This window comes from Calonectris borealis, chromosome 5, assembly GCF_964195595.1.
Source record: "Calonectris borealis chromosome 5, bCalBor7.hap1.2, whole genome shotgun sequence".
NCBI classification, from domain to species: domain Eukaryota; kingdom Metazoa; phylum Chordata; class Aves; order Procellariiformes; family Procellariidae; genus Calonectris; species Calonectris borealis.
In genome coordinates, this window is record NC_134316.1 from 28,275,398 (window position 1) to 28,303,263 (window position 27,866).

Sequence of the window (27,866 nt, forward strand, 5' to 3'; positions counted from 1 at the left end):
CCATTTAAATCTTTCACTGTATTGGTAAAGGAGTTGTACCACATATTACTATGAAATGTTTCGGATGTGGGCTTCAACAGGTTTTGTGGGTCATGGGTAAGATCGTTCTTTCTCCTCCTCTCTCTCTCCCCTTCTCACTCCCTCTCCCTCTCCTTCCACTAGGCTCCTGAATTTGCAAAGGCTAGAATTTAGCCCGAGGTGGTTTCAGTCCATGGTGGAGGCCACAGCACAGTGAGGTGCTGGTGTGCAGAGTCCCTGTTCTTTTCCTGGGCATAGATCTTCTTCCACACCACAACCCCTTCTTCCCTACCATTCCCGGACTCCTGCCTCTTCTGTTGCTGCTTGGATTCTCCCTTTATTTTAGCACGATCTCATTGCAGATTCCTTTTGCAGGACCTGTAGACCTTCCTGAGCCTATCTATACAAGACAGACCTGCTCTACCCTGACATTTTTCAGGAGGGAGGAGGGAGGAGAGGCACCAGGAGTGTGGAGCAGTGAGACTACGCATGTGAAGCCAGCTCAGCTCTGAACCAGAGAGTGGTGGGGAAAAGGGGGCTGGACGGTCAGAAGCAAAACACAAAGGGGCCAAGCCACCTGCAGATTGGACCCACAAAATTGAGAAAAAAATATTTTCTCCTGGTGGCATCTGGGTGCTTCTGACATTAATGTTTTTAATCAAATGACCATTCTTGTTTTCAGTTTTTAGTGAACTAAATTTCAATAATTTTATGTTTTCATGGGTGCTTTTCTGGGATTAAGCAAAATGCACATTGGTGTCTAATTCTGTTGCATTTTTCAGCAAGCATTTTGTTATTTTATCTCTTGTGATTACGTATCAAACCTATGTTTTTATTGTAACTGCCTGTTCATGTACATGTTTGTGGATGCTCAAGCCACTAAGGTGCTGATTCTGCCATCTTTGAACTTCCTCCTATGCCTTGCCCCTATCCTAGACCTTCTGCTCCTTTCCTTGTCATCCTGCAGAGTCTAGATTACATCACATATCCAAAGAGCACAACCTACCCCAGGCATTGCAGTCTTGTGGAGAAAGAGAGCAGACCAAAGTGGACTACCTATCCAAATTTCACCATTGCTGCTCCTGTGATGACCTCCACAAAATACTGGGACACCTGCAGTGATGCTGTGCCCTGAGGATATGATTGTGGGAGTCTGGGGACACTTGGTAATAGTTTGCTGGCAAGTGTAAGTGACCTACTCTCTACTATGAAAAGTTGGTTGTACTTTCATGTGAAATATCTCTGTTATTGATCAAAACCCAAACAGCCACCTAAGAAAACAGACCATTGACAGATGTGTGCCCCTTCTTTAAGGGCACTTGCTAGAGCCTTGGCAGTGTATCAAAGGTAGACAGCTCCATCTATAGTAAAGGGAAAGAGAGGAACAATTATACAGGACAAATAATTCCATCGGTCCTTGATACCCGTCTTCGGATGGGATGAATTGGACTTTGGAGATGCATGTCTCTGCACTGATTCTGCAGGGAGCCTAGATGACTGAACTTAAACTCGACACCTGAATCAAAGATGACTGAAGGTAAATAAGATGAATAATACTTAAGTACTTAAAATGTATGCAAGGGTTCTGCTTTAGTGCGTAAGTAATTCCAACAGGCTGTATGTAATTACAAGAGTTTTGGCCAGATTCTGACTCAGTCTAAAGGCAGAGCCCTTCCATGCCACTGAGGTGTCTGTTTGTGCTAGACTTGCTAGGCACGTCTTAGTTCCCACATTCACAGCGGCAGAGATGCCCTCTGCATGAATGTTTGTGGTGCATATCTGCATGGGTGTTGCCGTGTCACGCAACCAGAATCGTATGCTGTGGGAAGTAGCATTAGTTGAGGACTACAGCCCTCTTATATTCTTGATAAAACCATATCTTTACCTATACTATAAACTAGTTAACTGATACTTTCTAAAAGCTTACCCTTAACCAGTGGTTAGAAGTTGTGGCAATACCAAAGCAGTAAACAACTTCACTGGCTTTTTAGCTGTGGTGAGCACCATGAAAAACCTCATTTGATTTGTGCTGTGCGTGTGACAGAGCTGCTTTGTTGCTCTCATATTGCCAATGGGCAGGAGCTGACTAAGTACCTTTCTAGCAGATGCAATGACAAGGCTTTGTGAGCTGAATGGTTCAGGAACATACTCATCCCTCCCTTGAGCGGGTAACAGATCATGGACTTCCGTAAAGACCCTTTTTCTGTTGTGATTGTCACCTTCTCCCCTTTGTAAACTGAAGAGAACCCAGGAATTTAATTTCTTCCCTGCCAGTTAGATTGAGCATCCATGTTTTTTTCACCCAAGGGATGCATAACGCATGATTTACAGAACTGCTGACTGCTGTAGTTGCAATTGAAACAGTACTGCCTTCATAGCTTGAACACTGAGTGCAAACAGGCTGATAGTTTAATCAATCCATTTTAAAATATATTAACTAAACCAGCAATTTACTGTTCTTGTCAAACTCTAAACAACTGTAAATCTTGTTTTCAAAAATCAACCAGAAAAAATGTAACACATTAAAAATGAATTAGACATAGCGCACCACCCATAAGCTGTATACTAAACAGATCACAGCCCTATAGTAATAGTTGTGATTTCTGGCACGTCACTGGAGAAGAACTCATGGGTTTTCAGAATGACCTGCGTCATAAATCATTGCATTCCCATTTACACTGAGCACATGTATCTAATTTTTCAAGAGTGGCTTCTGAAATCCTGATGAATGGCTTCGGAACTGATTACTGGAATGTATGAAAAGTGGTGTCACAAATGCCTAATCGAGGAAAGGAAAAAGGGACCTAAAATACAGTCCAGTGAAATCTGAACACAAAATTGTAATATATACTAAGTAACAAATGAATAGCCACCCAGGAGATAAGCCTAAAATGTGACAAATGTGAAATCTGTCACACTTTTCTTTAAGACAGATAAATTAAATTAATACAAATTTTCAGTAGAGTTAAAACAATGTAAATACACAAGCCAAGCATGAATCATACATGTATTTTTTTGACTATGCAGGCGTCAATATCTTGCTGTCCACTTTAATGTGTTTTCTGTGTGTTAGTATGTATATTTTCATAATGTGAAACGCTTCATGTTAGAAAAAATTCAGACATCCTAAATCAGGAAATGTATTCAAACTTATTAATGAAACTCCAGAGATGTACTGAGTTATTTTTATATATATCTTATCCACTTCATTTATCTACATGATCTTTTGTGAGCATGTTTGAGCCCCCCCCCGCTTCACACTCAAAGTTGAACAAAAAGCGACGCACTAAGCCCAAATTAATACACCCTGTCTCTCCATACCTCTCTGTAGACACTATAGATGTACTATCCAACATAGTCTCATCTTTCAAGTGACAGGTAGAAGTATAGCTGGTGAATCCAATTTTTATTTCCTCTGTGTAAAAGACTGCAAATTATGCTACATGGTGAAAGATAATGTAGAAGATTTTTATGTTTTGCCCACTTTTAAAGATTTATCTGTGTCAGCAGCTGGAGCACATGGACTGAAGTTGAATGTGTTACATGATTGTAGCATGTAGATTCTGATTTGGTGTTGAAAGAAACTCCTTGGCAGATAAGTAATGAAATGAAACAGCAAACATGCCATCACCTAATAAAAACATCAGCTCATAGGAACCATTAACTACCTTTTCCCAAGACATCCTTTTTTAATTGATATATTTGAATTTGTCATAAGAAAACAAATTCATGTTATTCTAATAATATGTGCTGAGCAGTGGTTATAGAATAAGGAATTTTTTTAAGGCAACTATTACCCTTTGTCCAGTCTCTATTTGCAAGGTTCAAAATGACCAGCATTCGTTAAACTTTATTACTGAGGTTCATGAAACTTTCTTTGGATTAGAAAAGCATAACCTTCTGTCCTGATTTAGAAGGGTGTTGCAGCTTTTCATTAACCTGGAAACCTCCTATTTACATGGTTCACAGCCTGGTCTCAGCTCACTTGGAGGTAACAAAGGGTGTCGGGACAAGAGTGCAGCAGGGGGCTCATCCTTTAGGGCTGCCATCTGAATTTGATCAGGTCAACTGTTTTAACTCCTGCCTCATTAGGCAAAATAAAATGGAGATTATGGTGTGTGGAAGGATCACATTACAGACAGCAAGCTCTGCCTCCTGACACTCTCTGTTGATTTTGCATTTTGACAAGAGCTTGCTCTCTGTGTTTTCCATTCTGTATTACAGCAGGCTTTAAATTATTTTGAAGACAAGATCATTTGTATCCCTTGGCATTTCAGAGCTTAGCCAAGGAGGAGTGAAGTAATAAGTGAAGACACATTAGTCTCAGAGGCAGTTTACCTACTGGAGAGATGTCACTGTGTAGCATGGGCTTAATGCTGATAGACACATTAATTCAGCTTGTCAAGCAATGCCTAGCTCTTCTCTTTTCAAAGTTTAAGTTAGCTGTAAATATGAAAAAATCTGACACAAAAAAGTTCGCTAGGTAAATTATTATTACCACCTGGCACAGAGGATTAAATAATTCATTTTGATTACTTATAAATTAACACGTTCAGTCTATTCGGTTTCTCTTTAGTTACTGGTTTTAGTGTTTATATAAAATTGTAAAAATGGTTTAGAGTTAGATAAGTTTGTTGCATTATAGTGCCTGTTAGAGTGGAGATGATTATCATCAAATACTTTTCTCATAATGAGAATCTTTGCCACCTGGTTGTCCACTAAAAAGCATTTCCCCACTGACCTCATCTGTATGTGCCATATATTGATAGAAAGTTCTCAGTCTACAAAAGGCAAAAAATGGTTCACGATATCAGTTTGGCCAGCTGACAGCTACTTGGCAGATCTCTTATGAGGAAGATAGTTCTTATCCATCACACCCAATTATGATTTTCTATAAGAAAAACAGGGATAATAAAAGCAGGTGATGTTTGGCAATTAGGTATATCTCTTCTTTCTCTTATTCCATTTGTTGGTAGGATTTTCTTTAATTTCTTCCTCTATAAGCTGAGTAACAATTCATAGTCAATAAAGAGGAAGTAGAAAAATCAAAATTAGAAATAAATTTGCATTATTTTTGTAATTATTCCTTTATAAATCAAGAGTTAGCCAGAAGGACAGACACTAAAATGCTGTCAAAACAAGAAGCTCCCCTCAGGGAAGGGGGAAAAGAGGCAACGAATAATATGCGACAGATGTGAATGTAAATTGTTTAATGCAAAGTAGAATGTGCACTATTCTATGATTAGAAGTGTAGCATAAAATTGTTTTAAGCTGACTTAAGTTTTTTTATTCAAGTAATGACCAGCTGAGAAATACACACTATTGTTATGTCCTAAGTTAACTTCATATGTCTGAATTTAAAGCCATTAGCTTTCAGGAAACTATAAATTGCAAAATCCATAATAATGTGTCTCTTCAGTAACATGGGCTACATGACCACATTTAACTTCTTCTGCATATTATACACCAACTTCAACATCTTTATTCCTGATGCAGCCTGATTCATTTGCAGACTATCACGTATCCTGTGGACTTAAGGAGGAAGGGGTCTCAAAAAATAAACTTCTCGTTGCACATTTTTATTTCTATATATCTGCCTTAAGAATTGTATCTTGTGGGAATGTTTAAAGTTGAAAGTTTTCTCTGGGAAGTTTCACAGGACAAACCTGCCACTTCCAAAAACAAACCACAGAGAGGCAGAGAACATGATTTTCATGAAATAATTACATTCACTGAAAATGTTGAAAAGGTTAAAGAATGTATCATAAAGCATATGCACAAATCATTACAGATCATTATGGCCCAGCTAATTTCATTTATGTTTCCAGCCTCCCATTTCTCCTTACTCTTCTTTTCACTTTCTAGCTCCAAAAATCTGTCTCTTTTTTCTGTCCACCTTACAGTAGTGTCTGCCCTTTTCCGCCAAATCTGTTCCCTCTGTGTCTCTTCTTTGTCCTTTTTAACAACCTGTCCCAGGTTCCACCTCTCCAATTCATTTCCACTTCACTTGACAGCAGTTCTTTACTTGCTCTGTTTTCTTTTGACCCCTTTAGATGAAGGCACCACTTTCTGCTATAAGCTTAATACTTGCTGAGACAGGGAGACACATACCATGTGATGTTATGTTTCTTAGATACTATGCTGAATATAGTATCTATTTTGAGGTACAAAACAGAACAGGCTGCATCAGGAAAATGAAAGTAATTACTTAAAGCGAAGCTGTGTTAATTTTGGTGTGAATTGTATGCATGCACCCAAGAGCAGCTTTGAATTCGTTGTGAGAAATAGAGCAATCTGGGTTAATAGCAGAAATTTGAGGGGGTGGGAGGGCGGTGTTTGGTTTTCCTCTACTGCATAGCCTCATAAATATTTGCATCAGGAAATCAGAGAGTCTGGCAACAAGCAGTGATCTTCTTAAGTTGGCTTTGCCATCAGAGGAACCATTCACTGAATTGCATCCCAAGTGGAAAGTGTAAGATGTTAGTGACACTTGACTGTCATCCCAGTACAAAGACCACCTGAATCCTAGTAGTGTAGTCTGCAGCACCACCAGTCCTGGAAAAGTATGGAGGGCTCTGGCCATAGGACTCATTAAACTGTCCAAGTATTCCTTTAGCTATAAGGAATTTAGTTTTTTTTTATATATATATATTTAGTTTTATATATATATATAATTTAGTTATAAGTTGTCATTTTAATAATTTTTTTCCTTCATTAAAAATAATTTTGGCCAAAGGTCTAGTCCCACTGTTGAATGCAGAGCCGGCTCAGCTGTACAGGTAGGTTAAGAGAGCAGCTGCCTAGCCTTATATGATGCCAAGGAGTCAGAATGGCAAATTCTCAAAAGTGAGACATTTATTACTCTACATTATCTGCCTCCTAATACAATTGTGTTATTTCCTGTCTAGTTAGAAAGTTAAGAAGGAAGTGCAGCAAATTCTACTCTTGCCTACTGTAGGCAATAATGAAAATGATACTGATGTATTGCAAGAGCACAATGGCAAAATTATTCTTTCTCTGTTTTGGTCATACGAGAACAATACCAGCCACGCGGTAGGTCCAAGTCATCTGGCATAGCTCAGTGTGACTCATGGTGGCTGGAAGAGCAGCAGTCTGTAACTACAGCAAGGGAGAGCAGAGCTCACTGGCGTGCAGAAATAGGAGCAAAGAGACAAAACTGGTCACTTTTCCAACATCATAAGCTCACACTTTTGGGGTCCAGGGAAAACCTGTCAGGTCCTGTTCCCTCAGAGTGTTTAAGGGAGCATTCGCAAGGGGTCACGCCCAGGCTGTTTGACAAGAAGAGTAAAAGAAAAAATTGTCCATGCCTTTTACAATCCAGCACAAAGAATAAATCTCTGAGTATTTTAACATGGATAATTAGTGTGTGGTCATTAGAGGTGATTTGGTGCTGCACCCTGGAGATGGTTTGTCTCAAAGAAGGCTTTGGCTTCAAAGGAGATGGGAAAGCAATAGGGTACAAAAAATTGCTTTCCATGGTTGTGCTCAATTGCTCTGAAAGATGCAGAAGGGTGAGATATATTACTAGAACCATACCATTTTTAGGAGTCTCTCTCTCTACGGGAGACATTAGCAGTAATACTACCATCTCTAAAATTCAGGGAATGCTATCCTAAGCCAGTTTGGGTCAGCAAAAGAAGGTTCAGAGCTTGGACTTCTTTCTTGCCTCTCTGTTTATATGATAGTGTGTAAATAATCAGTTCATGTGTAAATAATCATGTTCATGTAAATCAGTTCATGATGTCAGATTTCTGCTTTAACGTTGTAATATTACGCAATTTCACTACCAGTGCATGCCAGCACAGTTCAGCATGGATTGTCTAGAAACTGAGCTGTTTTCTACAGGTAAAAAACAAAAGTGTGAAGCTTTTCAAGAAAAGGAAGGAGCAAAGGATCAAATACAGAAATCATTGCATCATAAATATTCTAACTGGCTTAGGCACAAAATCATTACTGGAACTTCTAGTCTAATATACATACGATAAACCGTGTGGTTGAGCTCTTTAATAAATCCATTGTTTGCAGTGAAGCCAAGTGATTAACATCTTTGCTTGGGTTGATTTAGACTATTTGTGGTAGATTAATTCTCCCTAAAATTTCCTGTTTCTGTGTTACATTTAATTCCTTCGTGCACATTTCCCTATAAGCCATTTTAGACTGTATCAGCTGATACTCTTAAGACAGATTTTACATACAAATGTTTCTCTGGGTATTGGAGAGATCTGACATAAAATGTCTTATGTTCTCACTTCAGGAGGTCTGGATCTTTCAACCAAATTTAATAGCTATTTATGCCTTGAGAAGATCTTATCTGATGTACTATTGGTTCAGGGTCATTCACAGTCTCGCATTATATTGAAACATGGACAGAGAGTGTAATTTGTTAATGTCATGAAGGATGAAGTTGGTTAGAAAGGGAAGTGTACACGATTTATAATAACACAAGTGTTTCCTTGCTAATCCCTTGGCAGGTTCATTATCTGTAGAGCCCCAGGCAATAGTTGGCCTATCATGAGGGTGAAATTTAACCCACAGCATGAAATTAATCCTCAAAGACTTTTGTCTACTCTTTCTAGAAATAATAAATTAAAAGTGATTTTATAATTCTCCTCTCTAACTTTATACAGAGGTGTTAAATTGGTATCTAAACTCTATAGCATATGTCAAGCTATTGATTTATGTTTAGTTAACTAACATGCAAGTGTATACAAAGCATAATAAGGAATTTGAAGATGTGAATTAATGGTGTGTTCATTGTCTTTTCCTGAAAACATTTTTTCTTTGATAATACAAAAAGTTCTATTCCTTGTAATTACAGGGAACACAAGGAATGTGTATATGTATGCATCCGTGTATAAAATCATTCAAATGATCATATCTGGATTTCCTAGAGCTTCTGGGTTTATATATGAAATAACTTGGTGGGTTTTTTCACACCCTGACTTCTTTTGTAAAGGTTCTTATAAGTCTGATGAGGGCTTGTTGCTGGTAAACAAATGGATTTTTGGTAAAGTTTTGGAAAGTACTTCTTGAGACAGTTGTGTAAATACTGGGTAAATCAGCTGTTTTTTTTTCAGAAAGAGGTTTCTTTTTCTTTCGTATGCAAAGTTCTCTCTACTAAGGAGAGAACAGGTAAAAGTGATTTGTTACTGATTGATTCTGACTCTCCTCTATGTTTTTTAGAATGTGATTCCTCACTCATAGCACAACCTAGTCTATAGGAGTAGACGAGCAGTTCTAGATACTATTATATCTGTCTATACAGGGTAAGGATTTTTCCCACTTTTAGCCGGTATTTACCCAGTATGTATCCATTGGCTCGACACTTTGTATATTTTGGTGCTCATCTTCTAGAGAATTTTTCCACTTCTGAAGGCAGCAAGTCATATTTAATGGATGTTTGCAATTGTCCATATCATCTATGTTGAAGAGCTTCTTCAAGATATTAATTGAAACTCCACACAGTCATAGCCCTTGGGACAGAAACCGAATGACAAGAAAGGAAGCAGGTCAAGTGCTTCTTAGTACACAGTCCTGACCCTGGGCAGGAAGTTTGCAGGCTACTTAGAGGCTATTATATGAGCAGATCTGGAAATACATTATTCTTCTGATCATCCCTCTTATTCTTCAGACATAATTTATAACAGTGGTGTAGACACTGAACCATTCTCACTTCACATATTCCTTAAAAGAAAATTAGTTTCTCAAGTCATACCATATTTCCTCTGTGTATTTTAGGAAAGTTATTTTTGTGCACACATGTACTCTAGTGGTGAGAAGGAAAACAGCAGTTGCTGAGTATGTTAAACAGACCAGTGAGCAGAGGAGTGTCTTTGATCCTAAAAAAGACTTTAAGACATGATGAAGATGCCACTTGCTATTAAGTAGAGATGAGATGTGGTGTAGGTCTAGGAAACCTCTGAAAACTACATAACTTTTTGTAATATTTATTGCTGAGGATAGAAAGTCCTCATATAAAGTTAAAACATAGGTTTCTAGTGTATTTTTAAGCTGCTTTTATTGTTAATGGAAGCTGTTGGATTTAAGCATTATAATTTGATACAATACGGTATAGTAAATCAATACCATATAGTAATTCAGATATCATTTATATCCACATTATCACTATCCCTTCAATGCAGTAGTAGAGAGAGAGGGGAAAACTGCAGAATTGCAGTGCTTGGTTGTAGGTGTTAGAGGTGACAAGGAAGGAGCAGAGGCAATGATACATTGCTCGTATTTTGACCAATGACTGCCTCAAGGTTTTCCATCTGCTCAATATATAGTATTTCTTCAGGACCACACTCTTCTCTCTCCCACTATTTGCATAATTTTGCTCACTCCCTATACATCCATCAGTCATTCCCCTGTGATTGACTTTCCCTATTTGCGCTTTTCCCATACCACAGACTCATAGTGAAAACTTCTTGCAACAAAAGCAGCAGTGTTTGTCGATTGCGAGACTGTGGTTTCTGCTGCCAGTTCCAATGACAAGTTGGCATCTTGTGACCTCTAATAAATAACCTCTAATAAATTGGCAGGTGATAAGTCTCTTAGCTGGTAGGTAGGATGGCTGTTTGCATTTTCAAGAGAGTCTTGAAACAGAAAAAGGCTAAAAACTCTCCCCTGCATGTAATGAAACTGGAGGTTCCTTTCTGCAGACCTTTAAGATCAGCTTTATTCTTGAGAGGCGTTCAGGGACAAGCTGTACATTTTTAACAAGGATAATAACAATGTATTCTGCAATATTTAGGTACAGTAAGTCCTTCTCATACCTTAGTCTGGGCACCTTTCAGGCTCCATAGCAGGGAAAGTTAGATCCTGGGGATCCTTGGATTCCTGTTTTTGTGAACAGACTATATTGCACAAAGATTAGACCCACAATGGAGCAGCTAAACCTTCGCCAGCGTTATGTCACATAGCAAACCAGTAGCACACACTATATGGCTAGCTCTTTGGAAGAAGAGTAGCATGACTTAGGAAGAAGATAAGTTATGCTATTCTTCTTCCAAAGAGCTAGCCATATAGTTGCTTCTCCCATTAGCTAGCATATGTGCTAAGAAAAAGAGGGAGGGAGGTGGCATGCCTACATGTTGTACGCTTAGGGTTTTATTTATTGCACTCTTACTCAGTTTGGCAATAGACAACAAAGAGCAATTTAGGGACCAACAAAGGCATACTCCTACTCGTTATATATAATAATATATACAGTAATTACCTATTAATTCTGTATAAGCATGCAGAAGCACTTTTTCAAGCAGTCATTTTTTAAGAAGTTCATTTTATTTATCATCATTATTCAATAATTCACTTTTATCTCTGAGTCCATGTAGCACTACAAAGATTTGCCTAAGTGGGTGTGTGGAAGGGGTACTGAATGTGGTAAGGAAACAAAGCAGTAGGCCCTGAGAAATACTGCATGGCAACATCAGAACTGCCTTTTCTTGTGCCCGTTTTTCAGTCCTTGGGCTCAATAGCCGAGTTGGATCAGCCATGTTAGCGCAGCCTGCCTGCCTGCCTGCCTGGAGAAGAACATGAGCAAAATGCCTTTAAAAGACTTCTGTGAATGTACAAAATGAAAGGAGGAGTTTTTCTAGCTTTCAACTGGTGGTTAGTGAAACGTTTTGTTTTCTGAGATAGAAGTTGCTGTAACAGAACCTGAAGATACCTCCTTGATTCGAAGATTTTCATGAAATCAAAAGAATCATTTAATGTTTGTTTTTGGAAAAGCAATCTTTAAAAGGCACAAGGCTGCAAACAAGCAGTAAAATCTGCTGAAAGTCCTCCAGACTACTGTGCTGCCTGCTACCCAGAAACGCTTTGCCGAAATCCTCTCTCTTTTTCAAAAGTTGCCTTTCTTTGTACCTTTAAAATTATCAGTACTTGGAAAACTCTTGTTAAATCTGAAAGAAGTCCTGTTTTTCTTTAGATTTAACAATGTTTCAGATACTGATTAAAAAGGGAACTCTCCCTTTATTCCTGAAGTCGGTAAGAAATATTATGGAAAACTGCATTAACTCTTGCAAATCCCTCTACAACTATAAAAGTACAAATGAGATCGTCCCTGCTGTTTCAGTCAGGCCTATGAACCTCAGAGCAATAGGATATTTATAAGAAAATTCCAGACATAGCAGTGGTGCCGTGATCCATATGACCCAAAGTTTCCAGTCTTTGTCTATCCTCCTGTCTTTAAGGAAAAACAGAGGGGCATAAAATGAAAACTTGGAAGATCACAAATCATTGTTATGACTCATTATAATGAATGATTTGTGCATTACTTTATGGAGTAGTTAGGTTGAGTTTGGGGAAAAAAAGAAACCTTCCTTTTTAATTTTCACCACTTTATGCCAATTTTCAAGCAACTGTCTGTCCTAAAATAACAGCGCTCTTTTTTCCACACTATCCTGGATAACTAGTGAGTTTTTTCAGCTGGGAGAGTGTGTTGTGATATAAAGGTGCAGCCTTGCATGGCTGTTGTCAAAAGCCTGTTAATGTTTCCATTACAACATTAAGTCTTATGTTTTGGTATTAAAACTGGGCTGTAAAATGCTTGAAGTTGAACTTCGGTAGTTTTCAAAATGTATTTACAAATAAGAAAAATAATCTCATTGGGTGGGGCTTTTTAGTTCTGCGAAAAAATAGTATCCTGACAGCGTTGTAGCAACTGTGATTCACAGTTTTGGATACTCAAAATTAGTCTTCTTACCACAGCGTACAACCTGGATTCTAGATTCTCCTGAGTTTTGTTTAGCATTATTTTTTGTTGTTAATAGTATAAGAGTTATTAGAAAAATAAAAATACATCTACTGAAGTCTGAAAATAGCTGCTGTTCTTCTACTACATTGAATTTGTGAGAACTCAACTTCTTTATTTTTGTAATATCTTCGTACAGTGAGTTAATAGGGTATACTCGCAGGTGTCAAAGGTTTCTCTTCACTTCCTAGGATAAATTTTAATGTTACACAACAATTTGCTGAAAGTGTGGTTATGTATCTGTGGACTCTGAAAGACACTGGCAAGCTACCATTTCAACACATAGCAAACTTTCCTTAAAGTTATGGGATTACATTTTTGTTTTGCTTTTTACAGAAGGAAGTGCACTATTTCAGATAAATTGTATTACAGAAAGCAAGACTGTTCCAGTATTTTACTAGTTTTACTTGAAGTCACCACAGCAGAGAAAGTCATAGCGCTTCAGAGGAAATTTCATCCTTAACTTGCCTTGTTATGCCCTACTGTATATTAAGAATTGCTGGGGTCGCTCAGCACTGGCTGATAATGAATTCCATATAAGCTGTAATATTGGGGCACAGCTGGGTGGGTAAGAGTTGAATTTCAGTCTTTAACTCAGAATTTCCTCGTTTTAATAGTTTCATTTCAAAAGATAATGCAGCTCTAAGGGTGTACATTTTCTGTCACTTAGCCATACAATTTAATAGAAAAAAGTCATTTTTACATGGAATCAACATATGCATAGTAGGTAATGTCCATGTTACGTATATTAGCTATTAGTCATTTAAAATAGTTTGTCTGTTAATAAGAAAGGGCATGTGAGTTAAGGTTTTCAAATGCAGGGTATTTAGCTGTACTTTTCAGTAGAGTAAGTCTGGTTGTATCCCTTCCAGTATTTCAAAAACCTCAGCTACAATATCTTAATGAAATTGTGTCCCTTTTAAATATTTTCCAGCACAAGCATAAGAGGATGGGTGAACACTCAAAACTAACACTTCTTTCAGCAACTCACAATTTGATTTTGGCTATTTTCCACTGAAAATGAATTTGGATTTCTGTATTTGACCATTTCTTTCCTTTGGGAGAAAAGATATTTTTGGTTATTTTTCCTACTTTGACCATAGGGAGCAAGTGTAATATATATTTTGTTGCGGTTTGCAAATTTTTGGTGCTAAATCATTTTAATACTAAAAAAAAAAAAATCAGAATATGCTAAGCTATGATGGGATTGATCTCATCAAAGAACTTAAAATGCTAATGAATACTGAAAAGTATTGAACAGCCCTCCAAAAAATCCTCCTCCAAAATCTTCTTGCCAGAAAGCCGCAATGATTTTCCTGCCTTCTCAGAAGGAAAAGTGCTGTGTGATCACCACAGGGGACACTGAAATCAAAGCTTTTTTGAGAAAACTATGTAGAAGTACTTGGCTCTTTCTATAGGAATTGTTGAAGAAAAAAGTGACTTTTTCCTGTGGGATATAGAACTTAATTACATTTTCCTAAACTGGAAGAGGTTTAGAACAATGCTTACTGTTTGTATTTCAGGTATTGTCCAGTAATGACCAGTAGTAATTATTCATTTGAAGCCTTCCTGTGGCTTATCACATACATGTTTTATTTTACAAAGCTGCATTAAGATTTGCCTTTGTATCTTTTTGAAGTAATAGAGAATACCCTTACTTTTTAAAGACAGCAAAATTATTCCTCTAATCTGGTATCATTGATATCATAACAATTTTAACTGATAGATGAAATTTTCGTACTTATGTTTAAATTTTTCAAAGGCTCTAATTTGCAGAGACTCAGTAATGCATTCGTAGATTGCAGTAATGTCACAGGACACAAGAATGGCTCTATGGGATTAGACTAAACGTCCATCTAGTCCAGCAGAGAGAGGTCAAGAAAGGATATACATTTTTGTATTAGAAGTTAAACTCAGATAAGAAACTGAACAGTTTTTAAGGAGGCACATGTTACACACTGAAATCAGCCAAACCACATTCTCATTTTTCTCTGAATTGAGACTGGGTCCTTTATGTAATATAATCTGATATCTGATTTCTTGTGAAATCTCTTCTAGTCATTAGTTTATATTCCTCATCGCTTTGTCTGTTGTTTCTCTGTAAGCTGTTTTGAAGGAAAACATGCAAGAGTTTTTCCAAAACTAATGAAAACCAGACTTCTGTTGATGTATTAGGCCATGAGTGACTACCTATATTTAAAATCGTAAAAATAACTCCATCATCTCTGACAATACAAAATCATTCCTTATGGTGCCATTTTCAGTGATTTGGCCAGTTTAGATAAGGGGCAAAAAAATCCATAGATTTTTGGGGGATTGTTTTTACTTAGAAGTAGAGATTACAGGAGGTTTCAGAAATAAACTATCACTGCAAAAAACAAAATGCTGGTTTTACCATTAGTGGTTTCTGCAGATTCTTTCACCAGTGTAACTAAGTGCTTTAGACACAAGAAGATGTAGACAAAAAACACAAGCAGTGTTTAAATTTACGTATTACTTTTACAGTGGTCGCTTCCTAGCCGATCTTACCTTCATAAAATTAAGATGACACATGTTGCACAATCTTTCACACAAAATATTGCGTGATCTTTCAAATATAGGTCTCCCTTTATCATCGCTGTCATCTTAAGTTGTGCTCAGAAGTTGTATCCAAACAGCCAAAGCAAGGTTTCAAGGACAAAATTGTACCTTTGAGGTATCCAAGACACTGGCAGAGAGGCCAGCAGAGCCGTTCCTGCTCTGGCAGGACTTGTAGATAGGCTTTTCACACCGGAGAACATTAGAGCAATTTCTAAAGGATAATAAAAATGTGTGCTGTTTGCAGGTCCATAACTGAGAGGAAAGGCTGGTACTTTGCAAGGAGCTCGTAGAAGCCCACAGCTGCCAGGTGTATCTGGGATCCCAGAAACACAAGACCGTAACAGGACTTCGAGGCTGGGAGTTGGAGATAGAGACAATTGCTGTGCATGTGCAATGCGTGGGGAGGACACCAGCTCGGAGCCTCATTCCATAGTTTCACCTTGCTGTGAAACATGCAAGTGTTCTCAGTATTTTCATCCTTGAAATAAAAGGGAAGTTGCACAGCATCATGGCTATGAGTTTGCATGATGTTTCTCTGACCAGTTTTTAGTGTGGAATGAAAAAATGGTAGTTTTCACTAAATTACTTTTTTGTTGTTTTTAACTCCCCCATCACACACACACTCATTGATGGAATTAGATTATTAAAAATATTTATGTTTTGAACTTAGTTTCCACTATATTTCTTTTTTGGGAAGGCATTCAATTATTTGTATGTAACTGCTATGACTAGTTATTTTTGTTATTCATTGGCAAAATTACCAGAGTAGATTTGCATGGAACAGTTACATGGGTTAATCTGACCTGCTTCTGGTCAAATTTATTTTTGCTAAATATTCTCTTCTAAAACTACATGTAAAGGAAAATTTCTTTCTATCGTTGTAGCTACTGTGTTTTTGTCCCATGCACATAATGGAAAAGTTACTGCAGTATCAGAAGAAAAAAGTAAAATAGTTCTTCATTAGTAGCTGACAAAATACAGCTTTTATATCTAAAACACTTTATTACACTCTTGGTATATATAGTACTGCTTTCTTTTTCCCACTGATATTTTTGATGGAATGATGTGCTGCTTCGCTTGAATATAAAAGCAAGAAATGGAGGAAAGTCATCTATAAAAGGAATAGGAAGGAAAGATGAAGTTCTTTTTCTGATTAGCGTACTTTGTCTGGTCTAAGAATAAGACTCACATTCAGAGAACTGACCGAGAGTAGCAGTGAAACACTTAAGCCATTTTGTCATGTTTAGGACTTTGCTGTTTCTCTATTCAACGATGCAGCTGATTCAAGGAAAATATTTTCAAAAAATTGTATGCTCAGGTAGGCCAGGAAGTTCTCATCATTGAGGCTGAAAGCGAAATAGAATGATGGAGATGATCCTTAACTATCAGCAGCTGAATAGAAACTATAATCCAGTTCTTTCTCGTGTCAAACTGGTGACTAACCACATCCCTTTTCCAGTGCCTTGTCAAAAAGGTGGGGGAAAATCATCTTTTTGTATCATGGGTGCTGTCTTCAACACAAGGAGTATAGGCTCCTAAGGATGTAGAGTGGAGGAAATCCAACCTTACAAACGAGTGAGAGTTTAGACTAATTGTTTTATAAGGTTTTAGATATATTGCTTTTGGGTACCCTAAAGGGAGGTAGCAACTGATGATGATCTTACTGGATTCAATTCTTGATCAGAATAGCCAATCTGTTCCATCTAAGTTCTGCTCTAAATTGCTAAATCAGTTGTTGATCTAGTTCTTACTTTTACTGTGTATGCACTCATTCAGATGAAGGTAAGTGCTTCTTTCTCTTCCACTGGTAATGTTTCTTCCTTTTGCCCTACTTATATTTCACAGCGGTTTCTGAGATTTTTTTTGTCAGAGACAAAGTACAAATTGCTGGATAACAAATCAGATAGGAAGAGGACAGAACAACAGATCAGGATTGCAATAAGGCAGAGTTCAGGTGTGGAATGGACAAATTTATGAGTTGTAGTGTTTGATAAATACTTCAGTAAATGTTAGAATTCATCAGTTTGTGTTTGGTAATTTTTTATTTGACCGTCATACCTGGTAGTTGATGCTCTAACTCACATAAAAGTAATCTCTGCAGAGAATTTTGAGTTTTCATGGTATCTTTACAATTACTTCCATTATTACTATTCCTTTCCTTCTTCTTCTTCAAAAAACCCACTTCCTCCAAAAGTCATTGAGGTAAATAAACTAACAAGCATCATGAATTCCAACAAAGTGGAATTCTTTTAGATGAATTTTGAAATAATTTTTGGTAATACTTCTCTACCCATGATTCTGGTTTATTACTTGTGAAGTAAATATGAACTGTATGAAAAATTCTGTGATTAGATGGAGGCAAATCTATGTCTACTATGGAGAATGATTGGATAAGTTCTGTTCTTTGCCTGTTCTCTGTACTACTTTATTGTATTCTTATATGGTTTTTGCAGTTAAATAATCATCATAGCAATACTACAACACTTAAAATATGACCCCTGCACTAGCAAAATGTGTATCTTTGGCTTAAAATAATTAGATTTTTTGTTTTGAAATCTAATATTTAGTTCTTCAACAGCTCATGTGATTTACTGTTAAAATAAGTGACAGAATTATACTCTCAATTTAGTTATTATCCTGTAAGTAACATAAGCAACTCAAAGAACTTGAGCCAAAAAGCGAAATAAATTATATTATCAAGATCCGTTTTGCAGTGCAAAGTTTTGCATGAAATCTAAGCATCAGTAGATAACACTAACTAGTAGTAACACCTGAATAAATGTTTAAGTTAGCAAATCAAAATCTTTTAAAATTATAATGCAGTTATTTTTTATTATAAGCATATGAACTGTTAAATAATGTATATTTATATAAAGCTTCAGACTATACATTTTTATCAACTTGTGCTGGCAGGGATAACTACAGCTAAGAGTGTCTGGAATTATGGGGATTACTGAAAGTGGAAGAAAGCTATAAATGTTGTTTTCAGTTTTCCAAAGGCTGTACATTTATTTAAAAGATGTTTTAAATTTAACATTGCACAGATAATTTAATTTGTTTTGTTGTTATGCTAGTAACTCTCTTCTTTTCTTTATAGCATCTAAACACCTCAGTACCTGAGATTATTTGCTTTGGTACTACATAAGTCCCAATCATGGAGGGAAATGTTAGGAGCTTTATTCAAAATAGAGTAGAATATATGATAAAATCGTAGTAAGACGTGAAGAGAAAGAAAATACAGCTAAGACTGCCACTCGTTGGCAAGCACTGCAACGTGGTATAAAGCCTGGTTCTCTGAGTCAGTGTTTTTCTTTCCCTCTGAACTTTGTGGTTGAGGAACTAGTCAGCAGCACTGTATAAAAGCAGAAAGAAATTCTGGAATTTACGCATGAGGATATAGTCTTTGCAAACCCAGTGGCAAGAATTTGGCCAGTCTAGTCTGCTCCACATCACATTGAGGTTGTCCTACATAGCTGGGATTTAACTGCTCACTATCTACTGGAATCTAGGTATGAAAATACTGGTTTCTTCCTTTTAGATTTTAAGATGACTAAAACAATTTCAGCGTGAACAGCAAATCTCTCTCCAGACCAGATCAGTAAATAACAGGGGGAGGATTGCTAGGTAACATTGTGGTGAACAGACTTTAAACACTAAATACCTGGATACTGTAGTGGCAGACATCCACAAGACAACTGTGATGAGATGTTCAGCAAGCATGAACAAAAAAATTAGCAACTGATAGAGGGAGAGAGAAAAAATACTTCTTTTTTTTTTCAGAAAGCACACACATCTGCTTGTTCTCCGATAGATTTTGATTGTGTTAGAAAAGACTACTTTGAGGACTTTTGCAATAGGAAGGGGAGCATAAAAGCATCCTGTGGACTGAGGATTTTATAAATCTCAGAATAAAATACTGGCTATTATAAAACCAACAAAAACTGTAAGTTAGGCATTGGAAACAGATACGTTGGTTTATGCAGAGTCATTGCTCCACAATATGACATATCACTTGTTAAATGGTAAGTGGTTTGGAGAACTGATGAAAGGACTCAAGCATCTTCTGCATTGTGGGGTTTCAGGCTGACCCTGTTGAGAGTTATTGATCAAGGACTGTTATAACCATGAAAAATGCTCTCTCTCGTGCTATCAAAATAAGAATAATTTAAATTCATTCATTTTACAAGTAGAAGTTGTAGTGCTGATTAGCGTGGGTAAGTTAAAATATTTGCATGGGTTTAGATCATGCAGAGTTTTCAATGAAGATATTACTTTTTCAACAGACCCCAAAACCTCAAATGGTTTTACATGATTTCCACTTTTTGAGATCCCAACCATGTGTCTGCTGGGGTGAACAGGGAAGGACACTGATGTTCTCTTCTGAGACAATATCAGGACACTTTTGTATCAAACAAAGCAACTGCAAAGTTAGTGTTCAGTCAAAGGGGGCATAAAAGACCAAGCCCCCTGTGCGCTGCTGCTACGAGCCAGAACAGGAGATTGCGAGGTCCCCCGTGGCGTGGGAGCTGGAGGTGAGAGCTGCGAGGAGGAGCCAAGAGAGCAGGCAGTAGGTGCCAGGGGCACACAAGAGGTCCCCCAGGTAACCTGGGGCCAAAGTGCCTCCCACGGCTCTGTAAGCAGTCCCAGGGTGGGAGTGCTCAGTACCACAGCATTTTGGCCAGAAAGCCAAGAAGCAGGAAAATGAGAGGGGAGGCAAGTTAGCCTGATGATCATTTTTAGAGTGATAAAGCTCTCGGTAAACACATTCCATGTTGGAGTGTCCAGTGACTTCTGATGCTTGTTTTATGCTAGTAGTGAGTAGCAGGTCGTTCATCCCAGTCCTGGAAAAGCCTCTCTACCTACATGTCCGTTCGGCACGTCTGTGAACATTGCCTGCACATTCTTCTTTTCATACTTGAAAATAATAAATTAGATGAGAAGTTAATGCTCTGATTATATTTATAGGAGAATTTATCTTTTTTGTTCTAGCAAAGCTAATAACATACAAGGCAGGCATCCAGCTTTCAAAAATGCATGAAATTCAGTGGTTTTATAATGCTTTTAGAAAGGAATGGATTCGAAGCAGAGAAAGCCATTATGTATCCCCCAGTTGTGTTCATTCCTCTAAACAATCATTAAAAACAGGCCAGGTTGTTTTTTGAAGTGAATGCTTTCACTCTTCTGTATTATTAAGATTACTAATACAGGCTGCTGCTGCTGCTGCTGCCTCCAGAAAAACAAACAAACATTTTTTCAGCTCTTCCCTGAGCTTCTTATAACAAGTGCTGGTGATCAATTAGTTAGTTCATTAAAAAGTTACACATGATTTTATTGAGGCAAGCAATTCTGAATCAAAGAACCCAATTCGCAGATCTAGGCTGAAGCACATAATTGGCATGTATTTTAGGATGGCTGTTAAAGCCATAAAAAAGATTTACTAGGGAAGGAATGGATCCAAAAACCCTAAAGGAAGGAATATGTTATTTGTGTGACTCAGTGTTACAAATGGACTCATTTAATACTAAGGTCTTATCTACGTTAAAACAAAAAACTGAAATAAATGTAAACCTGCTTTGATTTAATGTCTTTAGCAAAAAAGGTATCCTTCATCTGATACACATAAATTACATATGGTATTATTGCATTTCTTCTTCTATATTTTCATTATTGCTATCAAAGATGTATTTTTATTAAATCATTTAAATTTTGTTGAGAAGTCGACACTGCGTAACTGTAAAACAAAATCATATAAAGTATGTTCACCATGTTGTTGAGATCCACAGTGAGTCTGGAATTAAAGCCCCAGTTCTACGAACAGTTGTGCATGCGCGACTTAGTGGGGAACCTTACACGTGTGCTGGTAGGACATGCTTGAGCATTTGCAGGGTGAAAGAGAGGGAAGGCACATTGTTCAGAAGATGTTTTAGAAACAGTGATGCTTTGTTCTGAGTTTACAAGCAGGCCAAATCTTGAAACTTGAGGAAAAGAGTTTGCATTAAGAAAGCTTTATTTTTTAAATACTTGGGAAAAGTTACTTACTGATGAGTTTTTGCATGATATCTTTAAACAAAAGCAAGCATTTTTGTTTTTGAACTGAGAGGTATAAATAGTCAAGTCTTAAATATATTAAAATGTGCATAGAATCTACTTTCTGTTATGATTTTGATTGTTTGATTGCCACAATGTAAGAGCTTCTGTAGCTGATATTACTGTTGGACTTTGTGTGATGGCATTGAGGCATTTTCAACTATTAGCCTTCCCAAGGGTTCTTTTCAGACAAAATGTTATGCATCAGCTCTTATTTGAGTGTAAGCCTATTGAATAGCATTCTCCTCTCTGCCAACTTGGCAGCAAGTTCTCGTGCTAATAAAAGAGGTTACCCCAGATGGAGATCCCAGATGTGCCTGAACTACTTTTATTAGGACTATGGAGGGGCTCAGTGTTTCCTTCTAACTGTTTTCAAAAAAGGTGTGGGCCTGCCTTCATAATTGCCCAAAGGATTGTATTACATCACTGGAAATTCTTTCCTCAAAATGAATAAAATGTTAGATGTGTTAGCACAGAACACAGCTTAGGAAATACCGATGTTCATAACAATGACGCCTTTTGCCACAATGCAAACCTCGATTTAACCCTACTGAATTCTGTTGAGAAAGAGGAGAACACTGCTGTTTAACGTTGAGTTAAAAATAACTTCATTTGTTACATATTAATGAGATGCAGTATAATAATTAGAATAAGTAACAATAGGTGTTTCTCAGAACAGCAACATACCTGTGCCATATGACATACTTGACTACAATGTAAGTTATTCCTTGAAACTGTTGAACACTGTTGTGTAGAATTATTATTGTACTTAGTGATAATGCCAACTTAGTGATTGCCTGATACAGGGCTATTCTAGACTGGAATTGCTAACATCAATATTGTATTTTTTTGAGGGCTATATAGTAATTAGCAGTTTAAAAGAAATTTTATTGCTAAAAACAAGATTTCTCCATACTACTTAGTTGAACGTGTTGGCTGCAGTTTTAAAAGTGCAAGAAATAGGGTAATCTAACTGAGATACTTAGTAAAATAATATAGTTTGTTAAACTTACTGTTGCTATCCATAAATCATAAATAATAAGATGTTTACAATCTTAAATCATGATCTTGATTTTCCTTTCAAGACCACAAGCTTCCTGTTGAAATCTTTATTGTTGTCAAAATGTGAATAGAGAAAACAAGGTTTTAATTAAAATAACTCATTGCTTGCTTTTATTGTTCATCTTATTATTAAATTATGAAAAATGAATGGTGCTCTAATTTCTGGTCATGTCTCTGGTTGATTTTTATTGTAATTGCGTCAGATATAAAAAGAAAGAAACTGCACAGTGGATTCATTTCATGGTGAAACACATGATAGTATTCCATTTCAGATTTTCAAAACCAGGGTTTGACTCAAAGACTCCCATTAGTTTCAATGGGCTTTGGATCAGACACAGGGTTAACAGCTTATTTTTCAAACAACTAGAAAGAGGTGTAAATGTCAAAGGTGATAGCTATACTGTGAGTTCCATAAACTACAAAAAAAGTTACTACTAAAGCTCTATTTTTCCTTAGTTTAACAGCTTCTATGAAAACAGTGTTAATAAGTATATCAGGAACAGTATATAATAATGAATCAGATACGTAAAAAAAACCCTTTAAAACTCCTTTTATATAATAATTGGAAAGTTAAAAGTGACTTAAAATCCCTAACTTCTCATGCTGTGATGTAAATTGTATTTTTTTTAGGTTCCAAATTCAAAGAGGGAAAACTGATCCGACTGGTTACAAGAGCCTGGGGGACTGTTTTAGGACTATTTTCCAGCGAGAAGGGTAAGAGTATATGTTTTTAAAATTGTCAATTTTATGTGACCTTTTTTAATCACCCATTTTCCAGACATTAGATCCTCTTTATATTCCACCCTTTTTTGCAATTGCCAGAATTTGGCAAAGTTTTAGTCTTACATAACGAGCACAATTTGAAAAGTCTTAGGATTACTTACACTCACAATACCAAATTTTGCTGTTAGGATATGTTTAAAGATCAGAATGCACAGCTGGGTAGAGACACTGGGGCAAACTCTGCTTCAGTACTGGGAGCAGGATGGCCACATCAGCGTAGTGCAGTATCTAGGCTCTTCTATCTTGACCTGGTTTTCTGAACTAGCTCAGCCTGAGCCATTACCAGTTCAGTGAAGTACTTGTTTCCAAGCTCTGATGAACTGGCATTCCCAGTTAGCTGTGGTAGACAACGTTGCCAGGACCTGTGGGAGTAAAATTCCACAGCTTTTCAGTTTGACAGAATATGGAAAAGGATTTATGGTCATTAGTCACCTGGATCATACTGGCTTCAGAAGGTACCACTGCTCTGAGCCTGAGCTCCTCTAAGGGACTTGGGCTCTGATCCAGAAAGGCATTTAAATACACGCTTAATTTTATGAGCAGTCCAGTTAAAGCCAGTGAATGTAATGGGACTGGTCAGATGCTTAAAGTTAAGCCTGTTATCCACAGGAGCTCTTCAGGAGCCAGCCTTTAATCAAGGTAACTCTAATTAGTAAATCCCAGGTTTGAGTAGCTGGCAGGCTTTCCATAAGAACTTTGTAAATACAATAGCGACCGATTTTTTATCTATATATTCATCAAAATGGAACTGTTCTTATAGATAGTGGCATAGATACCACGTATGGAGGCAGCATAGGTGCAGTGGGGCACAGACTTCTTGTGTCCACAAGCTGTACTGGAAAAACAAAGGCGAGCTGGGCAGTGAAAATGAAGAACTAGACCAGTTTTGTTTCTTGCAGTGAGGTTTAGCTAAGCTACACTATGTAATTACATAGATACAGAACTAGATGGTTTGAATTGCTGAAGTAGGGAGATACAGAGATGTTTCGTTAAGGTGGTGAGAGAGGAAGTTGTCACGTTTGCCTTTATCAGTGGTAAATTCATTTTTGATGAAAGGCTAATGCTGTGCATTATCACTAGAAGGCATTAAAAAGCTTAAAAGCTAAAAAAGATTTCAGAAAAATGATAATTTGTGGCTTCTGAGGTTTTCTAAGCTGAGTATATGTTAATTTTTATTGCTTCTCAAAACTATGTTTTCTCAATAGGAAAGTATTAATATTTACAATCATGTCAATCTATTTTTAAATACAGAACTAGTTTCAATATTTAAGTCAGTGAGCATGAAAACTCTATTTATCTCATCCAAACTCGCTGGTATTTTTATTTTGTTGAACTAGTCATAAAATGTAAAATTAAGAATGGATAGACATATCTGGAGAACAAGTCTAAATCAAGAGACAGGTTCCAAGTTAATTGATTTTAGGCTCTTATTTTATTATCTATATGATTATATTGTGTAACTGGTTATTTGTACAACCCACATGTATAAAATATTAGCAGGACACTGCAAACTTCAGTGTACCATACAAAATACAGTTCCCTTACTATCTGGGGGAGGAGGGAGAAGGAAACGAATACTCTATGTTTCAATTTTTTTACATGTTGTGCTTTTCAAATGCTTCTCAGAGACATAGCTATCACTTATTCTATGGATTTGATTCCATTGTTATTTTCCCAGTGTGATCACAGTAGTCATCTGTGAATGAACTTCAGAAAGGAGAGATGAAGATTGTTGTGTTCGGGTTTTTCTTTTGTAGAATGCTTGTGCCTCAATACTGGAACCAAACCAGAACTTTTTTTATATTTATGTCAAGGCATGACTCTGTAAGCAGGAAAAGAAGATGATTACATGAAATTATTATAGATTTAAATCACAATTTAGCAGTGTATTGCACTAAAACTCTGTATTAGCCCTAGCTAATACAGTTTTACTTGCCTGTTGTAAAAGTAGTCAATGCTGATCTAAACAAAAAGCAAATTCTATGAATACCTGTTTTTCTCCAGGAAGTTAGACAGAGGCAGAAGGTCACATTAGTCATCAGTAGTAAGCACTAGGAAAAAAGGAGATGAAGAATCTCAGGTACAATATAATCTTAAATTTTGGCTAAAGATAAAAAAAGTAATCAACTAATCTTGAAAAACCTGTTTGACTCCATGAGTCTTGCATTCCCTTCTGCACAAGTTGTCCAGTTTCTGGAGCCTGGTGATTATGACACTTTTGAGGGAACTGAGAGAGGTGACTGTGAAGTATTTTAGTTAGTGGAAACCTTGAATCCTGATAACCCTCTCCTTGGGTGACCACAAAAATATGCAGAAGAGAGCACCAAGAAAGGGCTTCACATTTAGATACCAAGCAAACAAAGACAATTTATGAGGTGTTCAGATTCAGGTGTGTAAATCTGGGAGAAGGGTGTAAGAAATTCATTCATGTCCCATGTTTATTTCATATTGGCAATATGAAATACCCCTGTAGGTGTGTGGCATTTTTAGACTGATTTTCTGAAATATCTAATTCACTGACTATAAAGAGTCTAGGCATCTCTCTCCAGCACTCAGAATTCCCTACTGGCATATGTGATTTTATGTTAAGCTGACTACAAAACAAACTAATTAAATAAAGGAACATAGTGGGAAAAGAAATGTTACTAATGGCCTGCTCCTGAAAATGTTTACATTTGGGAATAGTGCTTATGCTCATTTGTACTTATATTTTCAGTAATAGCAACTACGGTGAGCTAGAATGTCAGAGCCCAGTTCAGACAAGACACTTCCTACTGTCTTAATTTTTTGACCTTGTTATGTTGAGGTTAAGTATGCAGAATCAGCCTAGGAAGTACTTATTTTTATGAATACATATGCAAATGTTCCATTTGCTGCAATGCCTCTTACTGAAAATTAGCCGGTACTATGTTACTACAGTATCACAGTAGCAATCTGATGATTTCATGGAAAGCTTCATCATAAATAATGGCCTGGATTTCTTTAACCACCCTCTGATTTTCTCCTCATTATAATGAAAAGGACAGAGGAAATATTTCCAGGCTAACCACTAATAGAACATTGTCCTTTTCAAAGAATCTGAAGACTCCTTTATTTTCACAAAATACTAGAAATTTCTTAACCAAAAAAAACCACAGAAAAAAAAATGCTACAAAAGCTCCCTTCCCCCAAACTTTGAACAGCTCTTTAGATGGAAATAAATTTTCTCCGCAGGGAATTAAATTCTTCAAAGAAGGATCCATCCCTTGAACTCTTTTCTTGTCTTACAAGAAAATGGGAGCCACAAAACATAAAATTTAATTGAGACTCACTAAAGGAAGGCTTAGTCAAGCAGAGCATTAAAGGTCACATAGCTTTCTATTTAAAGGGAGGCAGGAGTATTAACTTCAGGGCTTTTGCGAACTTGTGTGGGGAGCGTCCAGTCGCTGCCAATTGCACGGGGGCTGCAGCGGCACGAATCCTCTCAGGTGGTGAGCAACCTCTGCTCAGCTGGATTCACCAGGAGCCGCGCGTCCGACCTTCTCTGGTTTCGCTTATGAGATGATACATGAATTGACAGATCTTTGACAGCAGAGGTAAACCCACCAGGAGCATATCTGTTTATTGAGGAGTGACAGCTTTATAGCCAACATAAAAATAATCTGATGTTTATTGGGGAAAATGTTTGGATACAGGATTAACTGCAACCATTAATAGAGAAAACTTTTCATTCTTTTTAGATCCTACAAATAAGAGGTTAGGTTATGTTAAATGACCGATTTTTGTATCATCGTCATCTTTACTGCATTTGTATTTATTCACTTTTTCTTTGATAATGACTTAGGTTTGAATATGAAATGTAAGAATAAACCAACGGTCTAGCTGCATGTATGTATATGTTGCATTTATATTAAAGACACATGGTGTTGTGTCTCATATTAAGAATGGAAAATTATGCCCATCTGCACTGTCTTAATTTGGAGTTACAACATTAAAATGATGGATGCTGTTATTTCAAGTCTGTAAACAACTTTGTTCTTATAAACTTGGATTTTCATGGGCTCATAATTTTAACAGTAAATGTTCTGGGTTACAGTTGGCTTTTTTGGTACGCACTCAGTCAAGAAACCTGTTACTTTCTCATTCATTGGTTAACTTGCCTGAAATAGAAAGGGTAGTAGTAGGATTTCCAGTTTTATAACACTTGAATAAGTTACAGTTTAAAATGCTAGTGCTGTTAGTCTTTCTTAGAACTAGATTGTCCTGGGAAAGTGCAAAATACAATTGTCATTGATCATTTGAGACTTCATTACTTCTACTGAGTTATTTGATTATTTATGTTGAATTTGGTTTGGGAAGGAGCAATTACCTCCATGTTTACACAGCACAATAGCTTTAAAACTACTCCTGTCTTGTTCTCAGCACCACCTTACTACTCTCTTGTACCTATAATTGCCTGCATGACCACACACCTTTTTTTTAATAAGCAACACCCTGACTCATACATTAGTGGGATTAGGTTATAAAGCTGCACAAAACTTGTCAGCTATGGGTGGAGTTGGTGGGAGAGCAGCCAAGACCA

General features: G+C 37.0%; 1 protein-coding gene across 1 annotated transcript in view; it reads left to right on the plus strand.

Annotated features, from left to right (window-relative positions):
- SLC25A21 (solute carrier family 25 member 21) overlaps positions 1–27,866 on the plus strand; it is a 264,449-nt gene that overhangs the window by 169,487 nt on the left and 67,096 nt on the right. Inside the window, exon 3 of the mRNA XM_075151638.1 lies at positions 23,153–23,236. Within this exon, the coding sequence (XP_075007739.1) occupies positions 23,153–23,236 (84 nt within the window). The remainder of the gene's footprint in view (positions 1–23,152; positions 23,237–27,866) is intronic.